This window comes from Mobula birostris, chromosome 19 (genome assembly GCF_030028105.1).
Source record: "Mobula birostris isolate sMobBir1 chromosome 19, sMobBir1.hap1, whole genome shotgun sequence".
In the NCBI taxonomy this organism is placed as follows: domain Eukaryota; kingdom Metazoa; phylum Chordata; class Chondrichthyes; order Myliobatiformes; family Myliobatidae; genus Mobula; species Mobula birostris.
Window position 1 is genome coordinate 13,875,417 of NC_092388.1, and position 21,594 is coordinate 13,897,010.

At 39.6% G+C, this 21,594-nt stretch overlaps 1 protein-coding gene across 2 annotated transcripts in view; it reads left to right on the forward strand.

Moving 5' to 3' along the window:
• The window catches only part of dnah5 (dynein, axonemal, heavy chain 5), a 211,710-nt gene that overhangs the window by 24,201 nt on the left and 165,915 nt on the right, over positions 1-21,594 (forward strand). For both annotated transcript variants that reach the window (XM_072283263.1, XM_072283264.1), the window contains 8 exons: positions 1,166-1,273; positions 1,733-1,855; positions 3,704-3,919; positions 5,084-5,191; positions 6,074-6,159; positions 11,108-11,429; positions 16,360-16,566; positions 19,271-19,442. In XM_072283263.1, the coding sequence (XP_072139364.1) occupies positions 1,166-1,273; positions 1,733-1,855; positions 3,704-3,919; positions 5,084-5,191; positions 6,074-6,159; positions 11,108-11,429; positions 16,360-16,566; positions 19,271-19,442 (1,342 nt within the window). The remainder of the gene's footprint in view (positions 1-1,165; positions 1,274-1,732; positions 1,856-3,703; positions 3,920-5,083; positions 5,192-6,073; positions 6,160-11,107; positions 11,430-16,359; positions 16,567-19,270; positions 19,443-21,594) is intronic.

Here is a 21,594-nt window from a genome sequence, read left to right on the forward strand (position 1 = left end):
CATGCGACAGATGCTATTTAAAAACGTTCACTCTGAGTATGGTATAGCGTCTAGAGGTAACACAAGTACACACAACTAATGTTAGTTAGAAATTGTTCGGCAACAGCCTCCTGTCTCAAATAAACGACGGGAGTCCTGGCTGTTTTCTCAATCAGTTTTTGTTCTTTAAGAGTTGTTCCAGATAAGTAGCTGCCACAATTAACTGATAGTCCAATTAGCCAAAATCCACTGTGCATTTTTTCTGTTCTGTCACATGGATATTGATTGACATTACATTAACAGTTCTAATATTCAACTAATGCCTCGTGTATATGTTATAGTCCTAATTCTCATTGGGACAGTTAATAGGCAATTAGTGGGCAAGTTCTTAAAACTGATTTACAAATTTGAAATCTCATTTGTTTTAAGCCAATTATCAGGACAGGATGAGTTAAGCATGAACCTCTGAAGAGTTAGAACTTAAGATGTATTTTTTAAGATCCCAGATGATTTCCTGGCTTGTTGTGTATTTAATATTTCAGTAGTATTTGAATAATCTTGTAAATAAATTGTTTGATTAATCATTCTTTATATAATTCATTGTGGTTATATGCAAAAATGCATGAATTGCATACATCATGACACTACTACGTGACATGTGCATACCTCACTTAAAGTAAAAACGAAGATGGACGCACATTTTGGACTCCTGTGTTGTCATTTGAATTAGTTTAATGCTTTGAAGTTACAAAATTTAACAGGCTGACTTGCACAATAGAGCACCATAGCACAGCAACAGGCTCTTCAGCCCATCTAGTCTTTGCTGAACTGTTATTCTAACTAGTCCCATTACCTGTATCTGGACCATAGCCCTCCCATCCACGTGCTTATCTGAACTTCTGAATGTTGCTATTGAACTTGCATCCACCACTTCCACCAGTAGCTTGTTCCACATACACACACCGCCCTTTGAGTGAACCCTTTTGGTTTTTAAAGCTTTTTGGATTTAAAAAAAGATTATAGAATTCATTTCTTGAGGAAGTTTTGAGCTAATATTGGGAAAATGAGAGGAATTCTGATATGCCTGATATGTATTTTCAAATGATGATAATCTTACCAGTTGAGAAAATTGTTATTGCACTCTTTTCAGGACTTAAATTGACTTGTATTTTAAACTTTAATGTAGGTTTCCATGGTGGAAGCAATTCCAGGCTTGATCAATGCAATTCGAATGATTCATAGCATCTCCCGCTACTACAATACTTCAGAAAAGATTACCTCTTTATTTGTAAAGGTATTGTACTAAAATTATATTCTAGTCTGTTTTTGGTCTATTATTAATCCACCACAATGACTTTATCATTTCCTCTTGGAGTCAACTTCTGTACATACAATCGGTCTATGTACCGTATATAAACTAATCTTATGTATTTATATTAATTGCACTTGTATTGTCTTCCTTATGCTTAGTGTGTTTTTATACTGCGTCGGATCTGGAGTAACAATCATTTTATTCTCCTTTATACTTGTGTACTGATGAATGACACTAAACAATCTTAAATCTTGAATTAAGATTCTGTCAAATGAAAATGCAGAAAGAAGCCAACACTGATCACATATTCTCCAGTGGGCACATTACATATTTTTGTTTTCTATTAACTTGCATTTTGTACGTTACATCAAGACAATGAAACCTTGAAGAAAGTGAAAATTTTTCTTCTTGAGTTAAGATATTTTTGTTGCTGATTTTCAGGTGACCAATCAGATGATAACTGCCTGCAAAACATACATAACAAATAATGGAACTGTTACAATTTGGGATCAACCACAGGAAGTGGTAGTTAAAAAACTAAAGTCTGCAATTCACTTAAACCAGGTAACAACACTGTCCTAAAACAGCTGATTCTTTTAAAACTACTTTTTTTTTATGTATTATTGGATCAATGTAAGTTTGCACACAAGAGCTTTTTATTTTAACAAATTTGCTTTTTGAGCATGGGACTTTTGCCACTAGGTGTGCATAGCATGTCACTTAACAGTTTGGTGACAGTGTCTTTCTAGGCAGGTGATTCTGCAGGCTTGTATGATGCTAATGAAGAAGCCTATTTGAAGAACTATGACGTGCATGTATTGTAGATGGTATAATAATCATGTTGATTTGGTTGGTGGTGGGAATGCCAGTCAGGCAGGAGTTTTTATTTTGCCCTCAATAATATTGTTGGAACTGCACTCTTCCAGATAATGGTATGAGAACACCTCATCATGCTCTTACACTACAGACTTTATCTTAATAAATGTTCTTTTTAAGTTGCTGCATTAATATTTTTGCTGCAGTTTTGGTTCCTCTTTTCCAGTGGGGCTTATCAAGTGCAAATGTTTATGAATCATTTAAATATTTTAATCTGTCTTGTATTTAAATACATGTCATGTGTTAGGTATTTTTTATAAGTTGACTTTGTGTTCACATCAATTATTCTGAAGCGTTGCATGACGATTGCCATTTAAGTATGCCTAACTGTGCTTACTTTCAGTCGATGTTACTCTGGCACAAACTAGTGCGCTGACTGGCATGGAGAGCAGTATGTTTCACACAGTAAATGGGACAAACCTGCATTGGTTGCCATTGTTGAAACTGGTTTGGTATCTTGCAGGATCCAAACAGCTGGAGCTATGAAGTCTAATTCTGAGGCTATTAAATCCCCTGTGTTAACCTTTTCTGCTTTCATTTATATCCATGAATTCAATGAGATTACTTCAAATGAAAGCATTATATGCTGACTATCATGCTTGTTTGTCCTAATCCCACCTACCTGCATTAATTCCATACCCCACTAGGCTTTGCAGGTTCAAATACTACTCCAGATGTTTCTTAAATATTGTTACTGTTCTTGACTCCTTCATTTTTTCAATTTAAGTTTTAGCAAGGATTTCTCTTTTTAAGGTCATGTTATTATGGTGCATCCATTGCTTGTAGCAGTAGTAGTAGTAATAGTAGTCATACTTTATTGATCCCGGGGGAAATTGGTTTTCGTTACATTTGCACCATGAATAATATATAGTAATAGAACCATAAATAGTTAAATAGTAATATGTAAATTATGCCAGTAAATTATGAAATAAGTCCAGGACCAGCCTATTGGCTCAGGGTGTCTGACCCTCCGAGGGAGGAGTTGTAAAGTTTGATGGCCACAGGCAGGAATGACTTCCTATGATGCTCCGTGCTGCATCTCAGCTTATCTTTACTTTCTTCAATGGAAGTAGTCAAAGCTTCAGATGTTGAATTAAAGTACAGCAGTTAGGGTGACTCCTTAATCCCAGTAAGGCAACATACTCAGAGTGTGAGTTGAAAGTTTTAAACTTTGCAGTTTTCAGACATATTTCAAAACAGTAATTCCATTCCTAATAAAATAAAAAAAAGTGTTACCATAGTGCTTAATGCCATGAGTATTGTCTAGTGTGTGCTGTATCTATGAAAGTAAAATATTGGAGTTAACAAGGTCAAGGTCATAGTGAAAGAAGAGCTAGACATCCATGAATTGAGTACAAAAGCAATATTTTCTAAGTAGAAACTTCTGTTCAAGCACTGCATAGCCCAGATATTTGGATTTTGCTTATGTCACAGATTGCCAGATTGTAACAGGTACAGAATGATTTCCAAGCATGCTGATATAGTGCAGAAATCTAAGTTTCTGCCTTTCAAGATGGTGTATTTCATATTTTGCAGGAATATCAGCGCTGTTTTCATAAAATAAAACAAAAACTTGAAGAAAGCCCAGCAGAGCGACAGTTTGATTTCAGTGAAATGTACATCTTTGGCAAATTTGATACATTTCAAAGGCGCCTGAATAAGATTATCGGTATATTCAGGACTATATCTGCATACTCTGCTCTCCAGGATTCTAAGATTGAAGGACTGGAAGCTCTGTCCCACCAATTTCAGGTACTTTCTTGAAGCATTGTTTAGTGTAAAGAAATGCTTCCAGTCAATTTTTTTGCTGTGATAATTAATTATTTTCATTCTCAAATTGCAGTGAAAGGTGCAGTGCCTCTAGTTCATTATTGTTTTTAATCATACTGCCTAGAAAGTGGTTTGGGGAGTTGGGGGTAAAGTTTTATTTTGTCAAAGTTGATCAGGTTTTTCCCAGAATTGGAAGGTTGATAACCACCCACTTGAGGGCCAATGTTACAAGGAATCAAATCTGGTTGATTCTTTCAAACCAATGAATAATACATTGCCATGTTATAGAAGATAGAAGAGTACAGCACAGGAGCAGGCCATTCAGCTCACAATGTTGTGTCGATCTAGCTAAAAAGCAAATCAAAACCACCCAAGAACTGATCCCTCCTACCTACACCATGTCCATATCCCCCCATCTTCCTTACATCCATGTGCTTATTCAAACATCTCTTAATGGCCTCTAATGTATTTGCCTCCACCACCATACCAGGTAGTGCATTCCGGGCATTCCTGATATTCTGAATAAAAAAAATAAATACCCCTTACATCCCCCTTGAACCTACCTTCAATGCATGCCCTGTGTTATTAGACATTTCAACCCTGGGAAACAGATTCTCTCTGTCCACTCTTTTGATGCCTCTCCTAATCTTGTAAACCTCTGTCAGCTCCAGAGAAAACAGCCTAACTTTATCCAGCCTCTTGTGATAGCACATGCCCTCTAAACCAGGCAGCATCCTAGAAGAGGAAAACATATATAATTTGACTTTCTAAAAGAATCAGAAAGATTTCTAGAATATCTTTTTATACTTTAATCTTTGTGCACCTGTTTATTTGTCGAAATGGGGAGAGCACGGTTTTAATATGTTTTGTGTATCTTTAAAGATTTTAGCATTTGTAACTTGTTAAAATTGTGAAGCAGACTTCTTTATATGGATCTATTGAAGCATAGTTAGCTGATGGGAATGAATGGTAAGTATCTTTCGTTGTCTCAAAAGCGAGAGACTCTGTGAAAAATATAACTGATTGAGTCTTAAGTTCAAATGAAAAAATAGGGAAGTTACAGAATCCGGATATTAAAATTATATATTGGGGAATTTATTGACTTTGCAAACATGACCAATCCAGTAATGAGTGCTGTTTTTTCAGAGCATTGTTATGGTTTTGAAGAAAAAGCAATACAACTTCCTAGACCAGAGGAAAACTGATTTTGATCAAGATTATGATGATTTTTGTAAGCAAACTGATGATGTGCATGTAAGTATCGAAGGTGCTGTGAGGGAAGAAATAACCAACTGCTTTATAGAATGCCTGGCTATATATAGTAATCTAAAAATGAATTGCATAGTTTCTTCCAACATCTCTCAGGTCAGACAGACGTTTCTCAGACTGATTGTCTAGATTTTTGTATTTTTCTTTTCTAAGCCTAGTAAATATCATTTGTCATTTAATTTGAAATTAATCTTGAGGTTTGAAATGTTTAACTGCACTGTTACAATCTGAAGCACTCTCTGGAGTAATACACTTTATGGAGCATTACATCTTTTAAACTTCATTCAGTAATATTCATGTATCAGGTAGCAGCAGTTTTAATGGAATATTTATGAATATCTTTGACATTTGTTTTATAGAATGCTTGATCATGAAAGTACAGTATTTAGAAATTCACTCAGGATATCTGCTGAAAAAAAGTTAAAATGATTTAAAATAACTTTCAGAAGATTAAAAAAGCACAAATGTGTGCATTTAAACATGCACTTAAAACACAAACTAATCAAGCAAAAGTATATTTGTATATTTCTCCTGATAGCTAATTTTTCCCCTTTGATTTCACTGGGTCAAGCACATGAATATGACAGATCTTCAGTTGTTATATTTTCCATTCTGAAAGCTTGGAAATCAATATGATCCCTGTGAATTCCATAAAGAGTCTATCTGAACAGTGCGGAGGATTGACTGAATAGTGCAGCTCTCAATCTGGAATTGTCTAATTATGGGCTATCTGCTAGGATATCTGAAGTACCTTATTGTGATTGATTAAGTGCATTGTATATTGTTTTAAGACTAAAGTAAAAGTTTGGTTTTCAAATTGTCCACATCCATTATTGCAATCTGAATTTAAATGTTCTCCTTGCACAGAGCCAGCTCAAGGTATTTATAGAAAGCACAGTTGAAAAAATTAAGGGCACAGGACGAGCTCTGATACTACTGAAGAAGTTTGAAAGGTAATATAATTAGTTTTAAAGGTTGACTTGTTTCATGCCATCTTGGTTAAGAAAACACCAGTTTGCCTTCTATTTTGGTCTGAAAAGGGTGCCATGCATGGCCCAAAATATAGCTTTGAGTTTTATTAGTACTATTTGGAGAACTATTATGCCTAATTGGCATCTCGACCATTGTAAGAAAGTGAATTTTATACTTTGTATCTGGAGAGGAGCGTTTATGAGAAGGATGGCTCGAGCACATTGTATTAGGAATATTCCCTGAGCCACAGAAAAAATTAAAGCAAAAATATTTTTGAAAAGCACAACTAAACACATTCATTCCTGTGTATTTGCAACAAGGAATTTGATTATTTTTCCCCTATTTAGAACATTGAAAAAAATAGAACACTAAAATCAGAATTAGAATCAGGTTTAATATCATCGGCATATGTCATGAAATTTGTTAACAGCAGCAGCAGTACATGCAGTACATAATATAGAGAAAATTAATTAATCATTTACACACACACACACACACACATATATATATATATATATATATATATAAAATAGTTAAATCAGAAATAGTGCAAGGACAAATAGTAAAAATGAGGTAGTGTTCATGGATACAAAGTCCATTTAGGAATCAAATATCAAATGACAGAGGGACTAGATAGGGTGGATGTGGAGAGGATGTTTCCTTTGGTGGGCTATCCAGAACTGGAGGGCACAGCTTCAAAACTGAGGGATGATCTTTTAGAACAGAGGTAAGAAGGAATTTTTTTAGCCAGGCAGTAGTGAATCTGTGGAATGCTCTGCCACAGACTGTGGTGGATGCCAAGTCTGTGGGTGTATTTAAGGCAGAAGTTGATAGTTTCCTGATCGGTCAGGGCATCAAAGGATATGGCGAGAAGGCAAGTGTATGGCTTTGAGTAGAATCCGGGATCAGCCATGATGGAATGGCAGAGCAGAATTGATTGGCTGAATGGCCTCATTCTGCTCGTATGTCTTATGGGAAGAAACTGTTCCTGAATGCTGAGTGTGTGCCTTCAGGCTTCTGTATCATCTTCCTGATGGTAACAGTGAGAAAAGAGCAAGCCCGGGTGATGGGGGTCCTAAATGATGGACACCACCTTTCTGAGACACCACTCCTTGAGGATCTCTTGGATAAAACAGAGACTAGTACTCAAGCTGGAGCTAACTAATTTTATAACTTTCTGTAGGTTCTTTTGTTCCTGTGCAGTAGTACCCCCCCCCCCCCACCAGACAGTGATGCAGCCTGTCAGAATGCTCTCCACGGTACCTCTGTAGGAGTTTTTGAGTGTCTTAGGTGACAAACTAAATCTCCCCAAACTCTGAATGAAAACTAGCTGCTGTCTTGCCTTCTTTATAGCTGCATCGATATGTTGGGAGCTGGTTAGATCCTCAGAGATATTGACACCCAGGAGCTGAAATTGCTCACTTTCTCCACATCTGATTCCTCTGTGAGGGTTGGCTTGTGTTCCCTTGTCTTACCCTTTCTGAAGTTCACAGTCAACTCTTTGGTTTACTGACATTGAGTGCAAGGTTTTGCTGCAACACCATTCAACTAGCTGGTATATCTCCCTCCTGTACACCCTCTCATCTCTATCTGAGATTCTGTCAACAATGGTTGTATTGTCAGCAAATTTATAGATGGCATTTGAGCTATGCCTAGCCACACAGTCATGGGTCTAGAGAGAGCAGAGCAGTGGGCTAAGCACACATCCCTGAGATGCACCAGTGTTGATTGTCAGCGAGGAGTTTTTAATACTAATCCGCACAGACTGTGATTTCCCAGTTAGGAAGTTGAAGATCCAATTGCAGAGGGAGGTACAGAGGCCCAGGTTCCATAGCTTATTGATCAGGACTGTAGGAACAATGGTGTTAAATGCTGAGTTACAGTCAACGACCAGGATCCTGGACATAGGTGTTTGCATTGTCCAGGTGATCTAAGGCTGTGTGATGAACCATTGAGATTGCATCTGCCATAGACCTATTGTAGCAATAGGCAAATTACAGTGGGTCCAGGTCCTTGCTGAGGTAGGAGTTTATTTTGGCCATGACCAACCTCTCAAAGCATTTCATCACCGTTGATGTGAGTGCTACTGGATTATATTCATTAAGGCAGCTCACACTTCTCTTCTTGGGCACTGGCATAATTGTTGCCCTTTTGAAGCAGGTGGGAACTTCTGACCATGGCAATGAGAGGTTGAAAATGTCCTCAAATACACCCGCCAGTTGGTTGGCACAGGTGTTCAGGGCCTTACCAGGTACTCCATTGGGGCCTGCCGCCTTACCAGGACTGAAAGACAGCCTGACATCGGCCTCCGAGACAGATCACAGGGTCTCTGTGGCCACGTGAGTTTCCTCCCGCATTCCAAAGATGTATGGGGTATTAGTAGGTTATTGGTCACATGGGTGTAATTGTGTGGCTGGGCTCATTGAGTCAGAAAGGCCTGATAACCAAGTTGTATCTCTAAATAAATAAGACTTTGGTACCATAACGCTGTGTAAAGATTAAATTTATTTGTGACATGCACATGAAAACATACAGTGGAATGCACCATTTGTATCAATAACCAACACAGTCCGAGGAGGTGCTGGAGTCAGCCATGCTTCCAGCTCCAAAATAACATGCCCACAATTTACTAATCCTAACTCCACTTCAGATGAGGTGGAGTTCGTGAGGTGGAGTTCGTTAGGTGTGTTCAGGAAGACTTCCTGATGCAAAATGTAGATAAGCGAACTAGAGGAGAGGCTGTTCATGATCTGGTATTGGGAAATGAACCTGGTCAGGTGTCAGATCTCTCGGTGGGAGACCGTTTCAGAGGTAGTGATCACAACTCTGTCTCCTTTACCATAGTGCTGGAGAGGGACAGGAGCAGACAATTTGGGAAACATTTAATTGGGGTAGGGGGAAATATGAAGCTTTTAGGCAGGAACTTGGGAGATAAATTGGGAGCAAATGTTCACAGGGAAATGCATGGCAGAAATGTGGCAAATGTTCAGGGAACATTCGCATGGCATTCTGCATAGGTATGTTCCATTGAGGCAGGGAAAGGATGGTAGGGTGAAAGAACCATGTGTACAATGGATGTAGAAAATCTAGTTAGGAAGAAAAGAAAAGCTTATGAAAGCTTCAAGAAACTAAGTACTGTTCGAGCTCTAGAAAATTACAAGGGTGCCAGAAAGCAGCTCAGGAATGAAATTAGGAGAGCTAGAAGGGGCCATGAGAAGTCCTTGGTGAGCAAGATTAAAGAAAACCCCAAGGCATTTTACGAGTATGTGAAGAGCTAGAGGATGAGCCGTGTGAGAATAGGACCAAGAGAGTGAGAGTGGAAACATGTGCATGGAGCCAGAGGAGGTAGTGGAGATACTTAATGAATACTTTGCTTCAGTACTCACCAGTGAAAAGGACCTTGGCAAGTAATGAGACATGGGATCCAAGGAGACCTTGCTTTGTGGATCCAGAACTGGCTTGTCCACAGAAGGCAAAAGGTGGTTGTGCATGGTTCGTATTCTGCATGGAGGACAGTGACGAGTGGTGTTCTGCAGGGATCTGTTCTGGGACTCCTCCTCTTTGTGATTTTTATAAATGACCTGGATGAGTAAGTGGAAAGGTGGGTTAGTAAGTTTGCTGATGACACCAAAATTGAGGGTGTTGTGGATAGTCTGGAGGGTTGTCAGAGGTTACAGCTTGACATCGATAGGATGCAGAACTAGGCTAAGAAGTGGCAGATGGAGTTCAACCCAGTTAACTGTGAAGTGGTTCATTTCAGTAGGTAAAATTTGAAGACCGAATATAATATTAATGGTAAGACTCTTGGTAGTGTGGAGGATCAGCAAGATCTGGGGTCCACATCCATCGGGCACTTAAAGCTGCTGCACAGGTTGACTGTGTGTTTAAGAAGGCATATGGTGTGTTGGCATTCATCAACCATGGGATTGAGTTCAAGAGTTGTGAGGTAAAGTTACAGCTATATAAGGGCTTAGTTAGACCCCACTTGGAGTACTGTGTTCAGTTCTGGTCACCTCTTTACAGGAAGGATGTGGATACTATAGAGAGAGTGCAGAGGAGATTTACAAGGATGTTGCCTGGCGTACCTTATGACAATAGGTTGTATGAACTTGGCCTTTTCTCCTTGGAGCAACGGAAGATGAGAGGTGACCTGATAGAGCTATATAAAATGATGAGGGGCATTGATCGTGTGGATAGCCGGAGGCTTTTTCCCAGGGCTAAAATGGCTAACACGAGGGGCATAGTTTTAAGGTGCTTGGAAGTAGGTACAAGGGGGATGTCAGAGGTACGTTTTTCACACAGAGAGCAGTGGGTGCGTGGAATGCATTGCCAGCAAAGGTGGTAGAGGCAGATACAATAGGGTCTTTTGAGAGACTCTTAGGTACATGGAGCTTTGAAAAATAGAGGGCTATGTGGTAGGAAAATTCTAGGCGGTTTCTAGAGTAGGTTACATGGTTGGCAAACATTATGGGCTGAAGGGCCTGTAATATGCTATAGATTTTTATGTTTCTATATTTCTAACTAACCGTTATGTTTTTGGAGGAAACTGGAGCACCTGGAGGAAACCCACGTAGTGACAGGGAGAACATATAAACTTCTTACAGATAGCGATGGGAATTGAACCCCAATCACTGATCGCTGGCACTGGGTAAAGTCTTGCTCTAACTGCTACATTTGAGTGCTGCATAAGCTGTCAGAAGACCATGGGAGTGTTCCTGCTATCTGAGGCTTAGTTACGTACGGTATTCTAGAATGTTTTCTCTTCATGGATCAGCTATCAAGGCCTTGGGGGTTTTGGGGGGCCCGAAAGTTTCACATGGGTATGAATATAATCAGGGAAGGAAGGTTTGTGGGTTATGTGGACTTATTCAAGTTAGGGAACATGAATATCATTTTACTGGTTGATTTTTTTTTATGCCTTTTGTCTAGACTTGAAATATCAGATCTTGCTGTGGATGAAAAATACCAGAAGGTTCTCCAAAAATATGGACATGACATTGAGATGGTGTCTAAGTTGTACACCAGACAAAAAAATGATCCCCCTATTGCACGAGACATGCCACCTGTAGCAGGCAGGATTCTGTGGGCCCGACAGCTTTTCCACAAGATTCACGAACCGATGGAACTTTTTCAACAACAGCCAAGCATCCTGCAGACAGCAGATGCCAAGCGCGTTGTTCGCAACTATAACAAAGTGGCAAAAGTTTTGCTGGAGTTTGAGGTGCTGTATCATCGAGGCTGGCTGAGGCAGGTAATGAATGCTAGCGAGCAACAAAAGAAGCATATCTATTCTTTGAAAGTAATACTGATGTCTTCCTGAGCGATGTGGAAAATATGCTGTTTTAAATCTGCACATTTGCACATTGCTGAATACCATGCCTTGTGTGAGTTATATTGAAATGTAATTTCTGCAGTTGCTGGATATACATTGTGAAATCAAGGCATGGGATAAAGTCAAAATGGAAATGCTATTCTGTTCTGCAGGTGAACCTCTTCCACTTTATTTCCTAAGAAGGTTGAACAATAATTATAAATAAGAAGAGCAAAGTGCAATTTATTAGTTTATTTTCACTGTAGAACAGAGGTCCCCAACCTTTTTCGCACTGCGGACCGGTTTCATAGTGACAATATTCTTGTGGACTGGCTGACCGGTGGGGGGAGGGGGTGGTGTGGTAGGGTTGCCAACGAGCAAGAGTAGCAGTCAAATAAGTTGGGTTTACCCCGAGAAAGACTACAATGGCCATGAAGCCTTGCACGGGCACCAGTGCGCATGCGTGTACGTGCCGATTTTTTTCTACAAATTGTTTCTGGCGATTCTGTTCGGGGGGGGGTGTTAATCACAAACGCAATTTAGGTGGTAAGTGGCTAATACACTCAATTTGGTTTCTAAAAGGCTTTATCTAACGAATTTAATATTAAACACACAGCGCATATTTTCCTCGCATGAATATAGCAATAAGTCAATTATCAGGGGAGCTTGAAGTAAGTGTTGAACAAACTTCCAGTAGAAGTGGTAGAGGCAGGTTCGGTATTATCACTTAAAGAAAAATTGGATAGGTATATAGACAGGAAAGGAATGGAGGGTTACGGGCTGAGTGCAGGTCAGTGGGACTAGGTGAGAGTAGCGTTCGGCACAGACTAGAAGGGCAGAGATCGCCTGTTTCCGTGCTGTAATTGTTATATGGTTATATAAGTCAATAGCATCATAACATTTTAAGTAACTTTTGGATATTAAACACACAGCACATATTTTCCCCGTATGAACATATAAAATCATTGCAACACACCAATATCGCTGAATCAGTGGAAGCCCTGGACTTGTTTCCCTGCAACAAGACGGTCCTATCGAGGGGTGATGGGAGACAGCGATACTCGAAGGAAGTTCCTTATGTTCAGTCTATTCCGCAATTTAGTTTTCGTTGCATTCATTGCAGAGATATATTGGAAATGGAAGCAACGTTTTCAGTGCTTTCATGGCTATCTCAGGATATTTAGCCTTGACTTTGATCCAGAATGCTGGCAGAGATGTTACGTCAAACATGCTTTTCAGCCCGCCGTCATTTGCAAGCTCGAGGAGTTGATCTTCCCGCGCCGACAGGGATGACATATGTGTAATGACCTCGCATGTGTTCAAGCTCAACAGTGGGCGTGACAGGGAATGAGGAAAGGTGCAGCTGACTCATATCACCAAATCATATCATTTCCTCGTGGCCCGGTAGCGCATGCTTTGCTGCCTGGTACCGGTCCGTGGCCTGGTGGTTGGGGACCGCTGCTGTAGAATATGTTGTTGATTTCTTTGTGCCTTCTCCCTTTGTTCCTTCACCATCCTTGTTTTCCTGTCTCCACCTTTTCTGCAAGCATTGATCAGCGTTATAGGTCCCACATGCCTTCAGGCACCTCTTTTACAAACAGGGGGAAGTCTGCAGATGGTGGAAATCTGAAGCAACACACACGAAATGCCAGAGGAACTTGGTAGGTCAGGCAGTGTCAATGGAAAAGTGTAAACAGTCGACGTTTCGGGTCAAGACCCTTCTTTCGGACACAAGAGAGGGAAGATGCCAGAATAAAAAGGTAGGGGGAGGGGAAGGTGGAATAGCTCGAAGATGATAGGTGAAGCCAGGAGAGTAGGAAAAGTTAAAGAGCTGGAGAGGAAGGAATCTGATAGGTGAGGAAAGTGGACCATAGGAGAAAGGGGAGGAGAAGGGACCCAGTGGGAAGTGATAGTCAGGCTAGAAGAGGTAAAAGTCTAGAGTAGGGAATAGAAGAAGGGGGGGGATATTTTCATGGAAGGAGAAATCGATATTCATGACATCAGGTTGGGGGCTGCCCAGGTGAATTTACAAAAAACATTTTCAGAAAGCAAAATACTGCAGAGGTTAAAATAAAAAGAGAAAATGCTGGTCGTACAAACCAGCCACATCTGTGGACAGAGAAACAAGGTCAACATTTCAGGTGGATGACTTCTTGACTTTCATTTCGGTTGATTGACTGCATTATACACACTACTTAAAGCAAGGTGATGAATTCAGCCCAGTTGTTTATAATGAAACATCATCAATGAATAATGCTAAATGTTGCTGGACTTACTGAGTGATTCCAGCATTTTCTGGTCTTGTATTTAAAACTGTGTTTTGGCAATGAGTATGAAAAGAGGTCTTATTTGCCAAGTATTTCATTGGCTGACTTAATGCCCTTGAATGGAAAATCCTACAAAAAGTAGTGGATATGGCCCAGTATATCAGGGGTAAAGCCTTTCCCACTATTGAGCACATTTACATGAAACGCTGCTGCAGAAGAGCAGCTTCCATCATCAGGGATCCCTACCTTTGTTCCCTCTAAGCTGTGCACGTATGCGCGCGCACGTTTTTCAACCAGAGCACCAAGGAAATTAATGTGCGCACAAAAAGTTAGTTACCTAAGATAATGTAGTAATTAATAATTATACTTATTGAAAATAGTCTTTTAGCTAAATGTTTCTGTTAACTAGTTAGTCGGTTTTTCAAATACCACAACGCACGTCACTAATTTACGTCACCTCACCTTTTCTGTTCCAGTTTTTACAACTGCATCACGGCAGCAGCCATCTTTGGCGGACAGTGTTCATATCGTAAAGTTTACGAAGATCTGTTTCAAATCCTGTAGATAGTTTACTAAGTTTTTATTGAAAAAGATCAGTCAAATGACCCTGTGGCTAAATACTGTCACAAGAAATTGATAAACATCACATACAAAATAGGTTCACAGGTTTTATGTGATGTCTTTGATGAACTGGCTGCACTGTGCAAGATTCTGCAAAAGAGTGGCCTGACACTGATTGATTCACTTCAGTTTGCACGAGGCAAAATTAACAAGATGAGAAAGCAGTATCTGGGAGACAACGTTTCGTGGAGTGACAAAGTTAAAGTTTTGCTAAGCCAACAACATGAAGAAAACGTCACAGTAGATACAGGTTCACTGTTGACTTTCATAAATAGTCTTTGTGTTCATTTAGAAGAAAAGTTTCCTGAAGATGAGGTACAAGAATGGTCAGCTTTTGATTTCTCCACATTTCCAGATTGTGACTTCATTTGGCGATGAACAAGTTAATGCCTTATGTCTAAAATATCATGATTTTCTAACTGAAAATACTGTAATAGTTAGACAGTTTAATGATTTCAAATTTTCCGTGCAAGAAGAAATTAAATCCAAACTGATTTCAAACTTTGCTCAAATGGTGGCACTTGTACTTCAAAATGAACAGTTTTGCAACCTTGCACAGTTGATGGACATTGGGGGAACCTTTCTTGCGTCTAGTGCGGACTGTGAGCGAGATTTTAGCCTAATGAATCAACTCAAAAACAAGCTGAGAAACCATTTAGGTGAATGTTATTTGGTATGTTAATGAGAATCAAAAGCCCTCAATTGGATGGAAGTTCTATTAGTCTAGATAAGAGTTTATAAAGAATGGGTAAATGCCAAAGACAGGAGAGAGAAAAAAATAACTGAGTGACTTAAATATGTACGTTATTTTGTTGTTATTCTGTGCAGTTTTATGTCAAATATTTTTTAAACCTACGTAAACTGTCACAGGAAAAAAATTGGCACAACATAAGATTTTTGCGCATACTGACAACTAAAAATTAGAGGGAACATTGATCCCTGCCACCCAGGTCATGCTGTCTTCTCACTGCTGCTGTCAGGAAGAAAGTACGTGAGCCTCAGGACCCACACTACCGGAATCAGGAGCAGTTATTACCCCTCAACCATCAGGCTCTTGAACTAAAGTGGATCACTTCATGAGCCCCATCATTGAAATGTTCGCACAACTTATGGGCTCACTTTCAAGGACTCCATCCCACGTTGTTGATATTTATTGTTTGCTTATTTATTTATTATTATTATTTCTTTCTTTTAGTACTTGCACAGTTTGTTGTCTTCACACTGGCTAAATGCTCAAGTTGGTGTGGTCTTTCATTGATTCTGTTATGGTTACTATTGTTGATTTATTGATTATGCCTGTAAGAAAATTGATCTCAGGATTGTATATGATGACATATATGTACTTTGATAATAAATTTACTTTGAACTTTGAAAAACTTCTATGCTCATACTGTAATTCTCACAATATTCTTAGATACGGTAAAGAACTCAGTGGTATTCATAAATGAAAATGTAAAAAAAATGGGGATGTTGGAAGTCTGAAATAAAAATAAAATGTGCTGGAAACACTCAGCATATCAAGGAAAATCTTTGACCTGAAAAGTTAACTCTGTTTCTCTTTCTGCAGATGCTGCTTGACTCACTTGAGTATTTCAGTGATACTGGTAGCAGTTGTAGTGCTAGTCCTAACTTCTCTGATTAATGTTTGCTAATTTGACACTATAAATTGGGACTGCTAACCTTTAAGGTTCAGGCATTCGTTGGATAATCTCACTGCACCATTATGGAAAATTTGTAATTGTTATGGTAGCTCAACATGAAAAAACTACTTTCACAGTGAAAAGAATTAAACTCTTTGCCTGATGATTCAATGTAGCATTGGCTCAAAAAGGAAATATATCTAAATGAATTTGATTCCAGATCTAAAACACTGACAATTATATCTTGAAGGCTTTGCTTTGATAGAGTGAATGTTGAATTCTCCCAATGAGCAAAATGGCCTCTTCTTTAATTAATTACTTTTATTTGATTTCTTTCCTTAGATTGAAGTAGCAAAGGCGGGTTTGCAGGCATCATTGTTGGTGAAAGCCCCAGAGACAGGAGAACTGTTTGTGAACTTTGATTCTCAAATCCTAATTTTAATACGTGAAACAGAATGTATGGCCAAGATGGGCCTTGAAATTCCCCCCTTTGCCAGAGTTTTTCAGCAGAAACAAGATGTGCTTAAAAAGAACTATAACAGACTCCAGGTAATGTTTTGAAAGATTAGCTTTATTATTTGTCAGATACATCGAAATATACAGTGAAATGTGCTGTTTGCATCAATGACCAACACAGTCCAAGTTGTCTACAAGTGTTTCCATGTTCCAGCGCTAGCACAGCATGCCAACAACTTACTAGCCCAATGTGGGAGGAAGCTGGAGCACCCAGAGGAAACTCATGCTTTCATAGGGAGAAAGTACAAACTCCTTACAGACAGCGGGCGAGAACTGAACCTCAATCGTGGACCCTGCAAAGCTTTATGGTAGCTGCTACACTACCGTGTCACAGTAATGAGGTGTAGTAGAGAAATGGTTATCCTTAGCATTTACTCTGTTAAATCTATTTTCTGCGGGTAGTGAGAGACTTAAGAGGTGCACTGCACATGAGGAACTACCTTTTCTGCCCTTTTTCTTTATCCTAAATTAACAGATAGTGGATCCCAAACTGCAGATCCACTCTTTGGTTGGTTATGTGCTTCAGGTTTTTTTTTAAAAAAGGGAAGCATTGCAAGCACGAAAGAAGGACTGTAGCTTCTACTGCTTTGGAGTGAATAAGGGGAGGAGGGAAATTACAGTCTGTATCAGATTATTAAATGGAAAAATAAGTTCCTTCATATGTTTGAATTAAACATATCTGTGCATGCAAAAATATAATACTGCAGATATTAGAAATAGAGGGTCAGGGAGCATTTGTGGGGAAAGAAACAGTCAATGTTATTGACCTGAAATGCTAGTCCCTTTTCATATTTCTTTTGTCTCCTTCACATCTGTTCCCAGGATGCAGCTCTCCTTTCCTGGACATCAGAGATGTCCTCCTCTTCCAAAGAATGGGGTTTTCCTTCCTCCACCGTAGACACTGCCCTCACTTGCATCTCTTTCACTCCCTGGATCTGCTCTCACCCCACCTTCCTGCCACCCTAACAGTGATAGAGTTTCTCTTGTCCTTGGCTACCACTCCATGAGCCTCCACATCCAACACATCATCCTCTGCAACTTCCGCCATCTCCACAGGAATCCTACCACCAAGCACATCTTTGCCTCCCCCACACCGTCCACTTTCTGCAGGCATGCTCGCTCCATGATTCCCCTATCCATTCATTCCTCCCCACTCGTCTCTCACCCAGCACTTATCCCTGCAAGTGGCCAAGGTGCTACACCTGCACATTCATCTCCTCTCCCACCTCCATTCAGGGCCACAGGGAGTCCTTACAGGTGAGGCAACACTTCACCTGCAAATCTGCTGGAGCCATCTATTGCGTCCGGCGCTCCTGATGTGGCCTCTTCTACATTGGAAAGACCTGCCATAAATTGGGGGACGGCTTTGTTGAGAATCGCTGCTCCGTTTGCCTCAAACGGAACTTCTCAGTAACCAACTTTAATTCGGATTTCCATTCCCATTCCGACATTTCAGTCCATGGCCTCCTCTTGTGACAAGATGAGGCTGCCCTTGGGGTGGAGGAGCAACACCTTGTATTCCATCTGGGTATCCTCCAACCTGATGGCATGAATATCGATTTCTCCTTCCAGGTAAAAAAAAAAAGTTACACCCTCCCTCCCTTCTTCTTCTATTCCACTCTCTGCCCTCTTAATCTTCTTGCTTGCCTGTCATCTCCTCATGTTGCCGCTCCTCCTTCCCTTTCTCCTATGGTCCACACTCCTCTCCTATCAGAAGCCTTCCTCTCCAGACTTTACCTTTCTTATCCACCGAGCTTCACCTCCCAGCTGTCTTCCTTTCCCTCCCTTCACATTTTTATTCTTCCCCCCTCCCTCCCGGTTGTGAAGAATGCTCTCGGCCTGTAGCATCAACTGTTTATTCATTTCCATAGATGCTGCCTGACTTGTTAAGTTCCTCCAGCGTTTTGTGTGTTGCTAATTAAATACCTCTTCCCACAAATGCTGCCTTACCTCTTAGTTCCACCAGATATTTTTTATTCTAATTGCTTGCATGTGTTGGCAGGTTTCTTGTATACCTTATAGTTTACTGTTTAACTATTGTACTGGGTTTCCTTAGATTCCTAATATTTAGGTCTCAAAATGTCCCAGGGACTCAGTAATGCTCTTATCACACCAACATTGTACATTTAATTGCTACAACATCATACTCATTTACATAAATTAAGAGATTTCCCAGAAGATTTCTAAATTGTATATTATCCTAGTATAAGCAGGAGGAAGATTTCTTTGTTTTAGAATTTTCACTCAACATCATACCACCAACTTTAGTAAATCTAGGAAGAATAGACTCTAGATATTCTGAATAACAACTAAAGGCAGAAAGAAGGAGAATAAAATTAATTATTATGTACACTTTTCATTAATGATCATAGAATCTATCAAGTATAACTTTAGAATGTTGCGATTCAGCAGATGCTGGAAATCCTGAGCAACATGTACATAATGTTGGAGGAACTCAGCAGGTCAGGCAGCATCTTTGGAAGTGAATAAATAGTTGACATTTTGGGCAGAGACCCTTCTTCAGGACAGGAGGGGAAGGGGGAAGACCTGAGAATAAAAAGTTGGGGGTGAGGGGAAGGTGGACTAGCTAAAAGGTGATAGGTGAAACTAGGCTTCAATCGGTCAAAAATATCTTGCTTTGTAGATTGACTTTGTGTTTTGCTTGTACTAAATTGTAAATGTTCAAATTATTTACAATTTGCAAGATAAATCATGCTATTCTTTTGCATTTATTTAGATGATTTTATCAGAAAACAGAAGAATAAGATCAAAAATTCAAAGTTCTTTTGAGCGACTGATGGGTCCTCATTTAATCAAAGTGGATAATGCATTGCAGTCTGGCTTGACTTCTCTGAATTGGACTTCTCTGAATGTTGATAAATTCCTGAGCAGAGTTTCTGAAGCTTTAGGTAAGTTTATCTAGTATGTATGGGATTAGCAGATAGAAGCATGACTGATTTCCCAAATCTGTTTGCACAGTGGAATTTTCAATTATTTGATAAAAGGCAGGTTAATTATTTTATGATAGTCCTCAGAGCAATCATAATCTCCTTTAACTTAATTGGTCGGTCTCTCTTCACAATGTCCACCAGTCGCTCTCAACATCCATCGGAAATTCTCAGACAAACTGTAGTTGCTTAGCAGAAGTTGTAATGTTTCATGGCAACATTAGAACTTCCTTTTTCTTTTGCTGATTGTTCTGAAAGTGAGCCTGTGCAAAAGGTTGTCAGGAAGTACAATTGGATCAAGAAAATACAATAGGTTTAATTTTCATTTTAGATTCAACTCTTTGAAAAGATTATTTTTTATTTTAAAAAATTGTAAAGAATGTTTTGATTATCATTTGGGAAGTCTTAACTTTTTGTTCAGCTTGCTCAAATAAGGGATTTAGCTTATTAAAGTCAAAAGTGTAGTTGGGTAATGAAATTGCATTACACCTTAAGACGTGTTCTGAGGAACTTCAAAAGATACCAGCTTGATAGATTGTGCAATCTAAATAGAATGTGATCCAAAAAATATGTTCTTTGTCAATCAGTTTGCAAATTTGTTTTCTTAAACTTCCAAGTTCATGATCCACAGTTTAGAAGTAAACTCTAGAAAATGGGTTAATTGTAGTCCATGTGTATTGCTCCTTTCATTTTCTTATCACAAATTTGCCACTTAACAGGTATCACTTCCGAAATCGGCAAGGTGGAGCCCAGCTACAACCTCTGTTTTATTTGTTTTTATAGTGCTTTTCTTAGGATCATAGTGACATTTTGGGATACAGAGTGGAGAGCTAAGCGTCTGGTTTTGGTTTAGGGACAAGGTTGTGGGGGAATTGGAGGATAGGCTGGATTCTAAGTTTCTGCTCCATGTTTGAAGACCAGTAATGTGGACGTTGGATGTCTGCGAACTGAGCTGGGATGTCCAGCTGGATGTTGGGCTGGCAGACCAGCATTGACAAAGGCTGGTGGCCCCCCGGGATCAGCAAGTTGTCGACTATTTCTGGAGTTGAAATTCTGTGCCGGCAGGAGGAATGAAGTCCGACGACCCCCTGGGTTCATGAATTGGTGAGACCGCAGTTCGAGGCCTCCTGTTTGGTGACCAGCAGGTCCTGGGTTGATGCCAAAGATCGAGGCTAGAGGGACAAATCAGAAATCTGGAGGTTGAGGCCCATTGGCTGGAGCCCCAAATCTGTGAATCTCTGCGAGAAGGCCCAATGTCATTGAGTCTAAATCCTAGCCTGCTGGAAGCTGAAGAAGACATCCTACCCTGGAGTTAGACGTCTGCATATTTGCATGGATGGAGGGAGGAACAGGGCTTATTTGCTATTGTTGTTTTGTTGTTTGTTATGTTCTGTGTGTTCTGCGAGCATTATGGGCACGCTATGTTGGCACTGGAATGTGTAATGACACTTCTGGGCTGCCCCAGGTCTGTTGGTTGTTAACACAAGTGATGCATTTCTGTGTATGGGTTCGATAAATAAACTTAAATCTCGAATCTTGAAATATTCAGTTAATAGTACAGACGTCTCCAAACCTACTGTGAAACACCTGGATTAAAATATTTAAAAAATGATAATGTACCCACAAGGGTTTTCTTTATTTGTTTATTCCTGAATGTGGGTATCAGTGGCAATGCTGAAATCTTTAATTACTCCTGAACTAGAAGGCAATTAAGAGTCAACCATATTAGTGGGCATGGAGTCAGGTGTACTCCAGTTTAAATAAGGATGCCAAATTTCCTTCCAGGAATGACGTTAGTGAACTGGATAGGGTTTTTAAAAATTGGCTATTACTTACTTGAATTTCACCTCCTTAGCTGCCGTGGTATGTGTCGTGTTCCAGAAATCTGGCTGCTGGCTAGATAATTTAATAGCAACAACTACTGTACCCAGATGGAAATTCCCAGTTATGACAGATGGTTTTCATGTTTGAAAATACAACCCTTACAAATTCTGAAAAACTCAATATGTCCGATGATAATTGTGGAATAGTCGTTTCTTCACTTTATAACTTCAACTATATCTAAAACTTAGCATAAGTTGGTTAATGTATTAATAGATTGTGATGAAAGAAT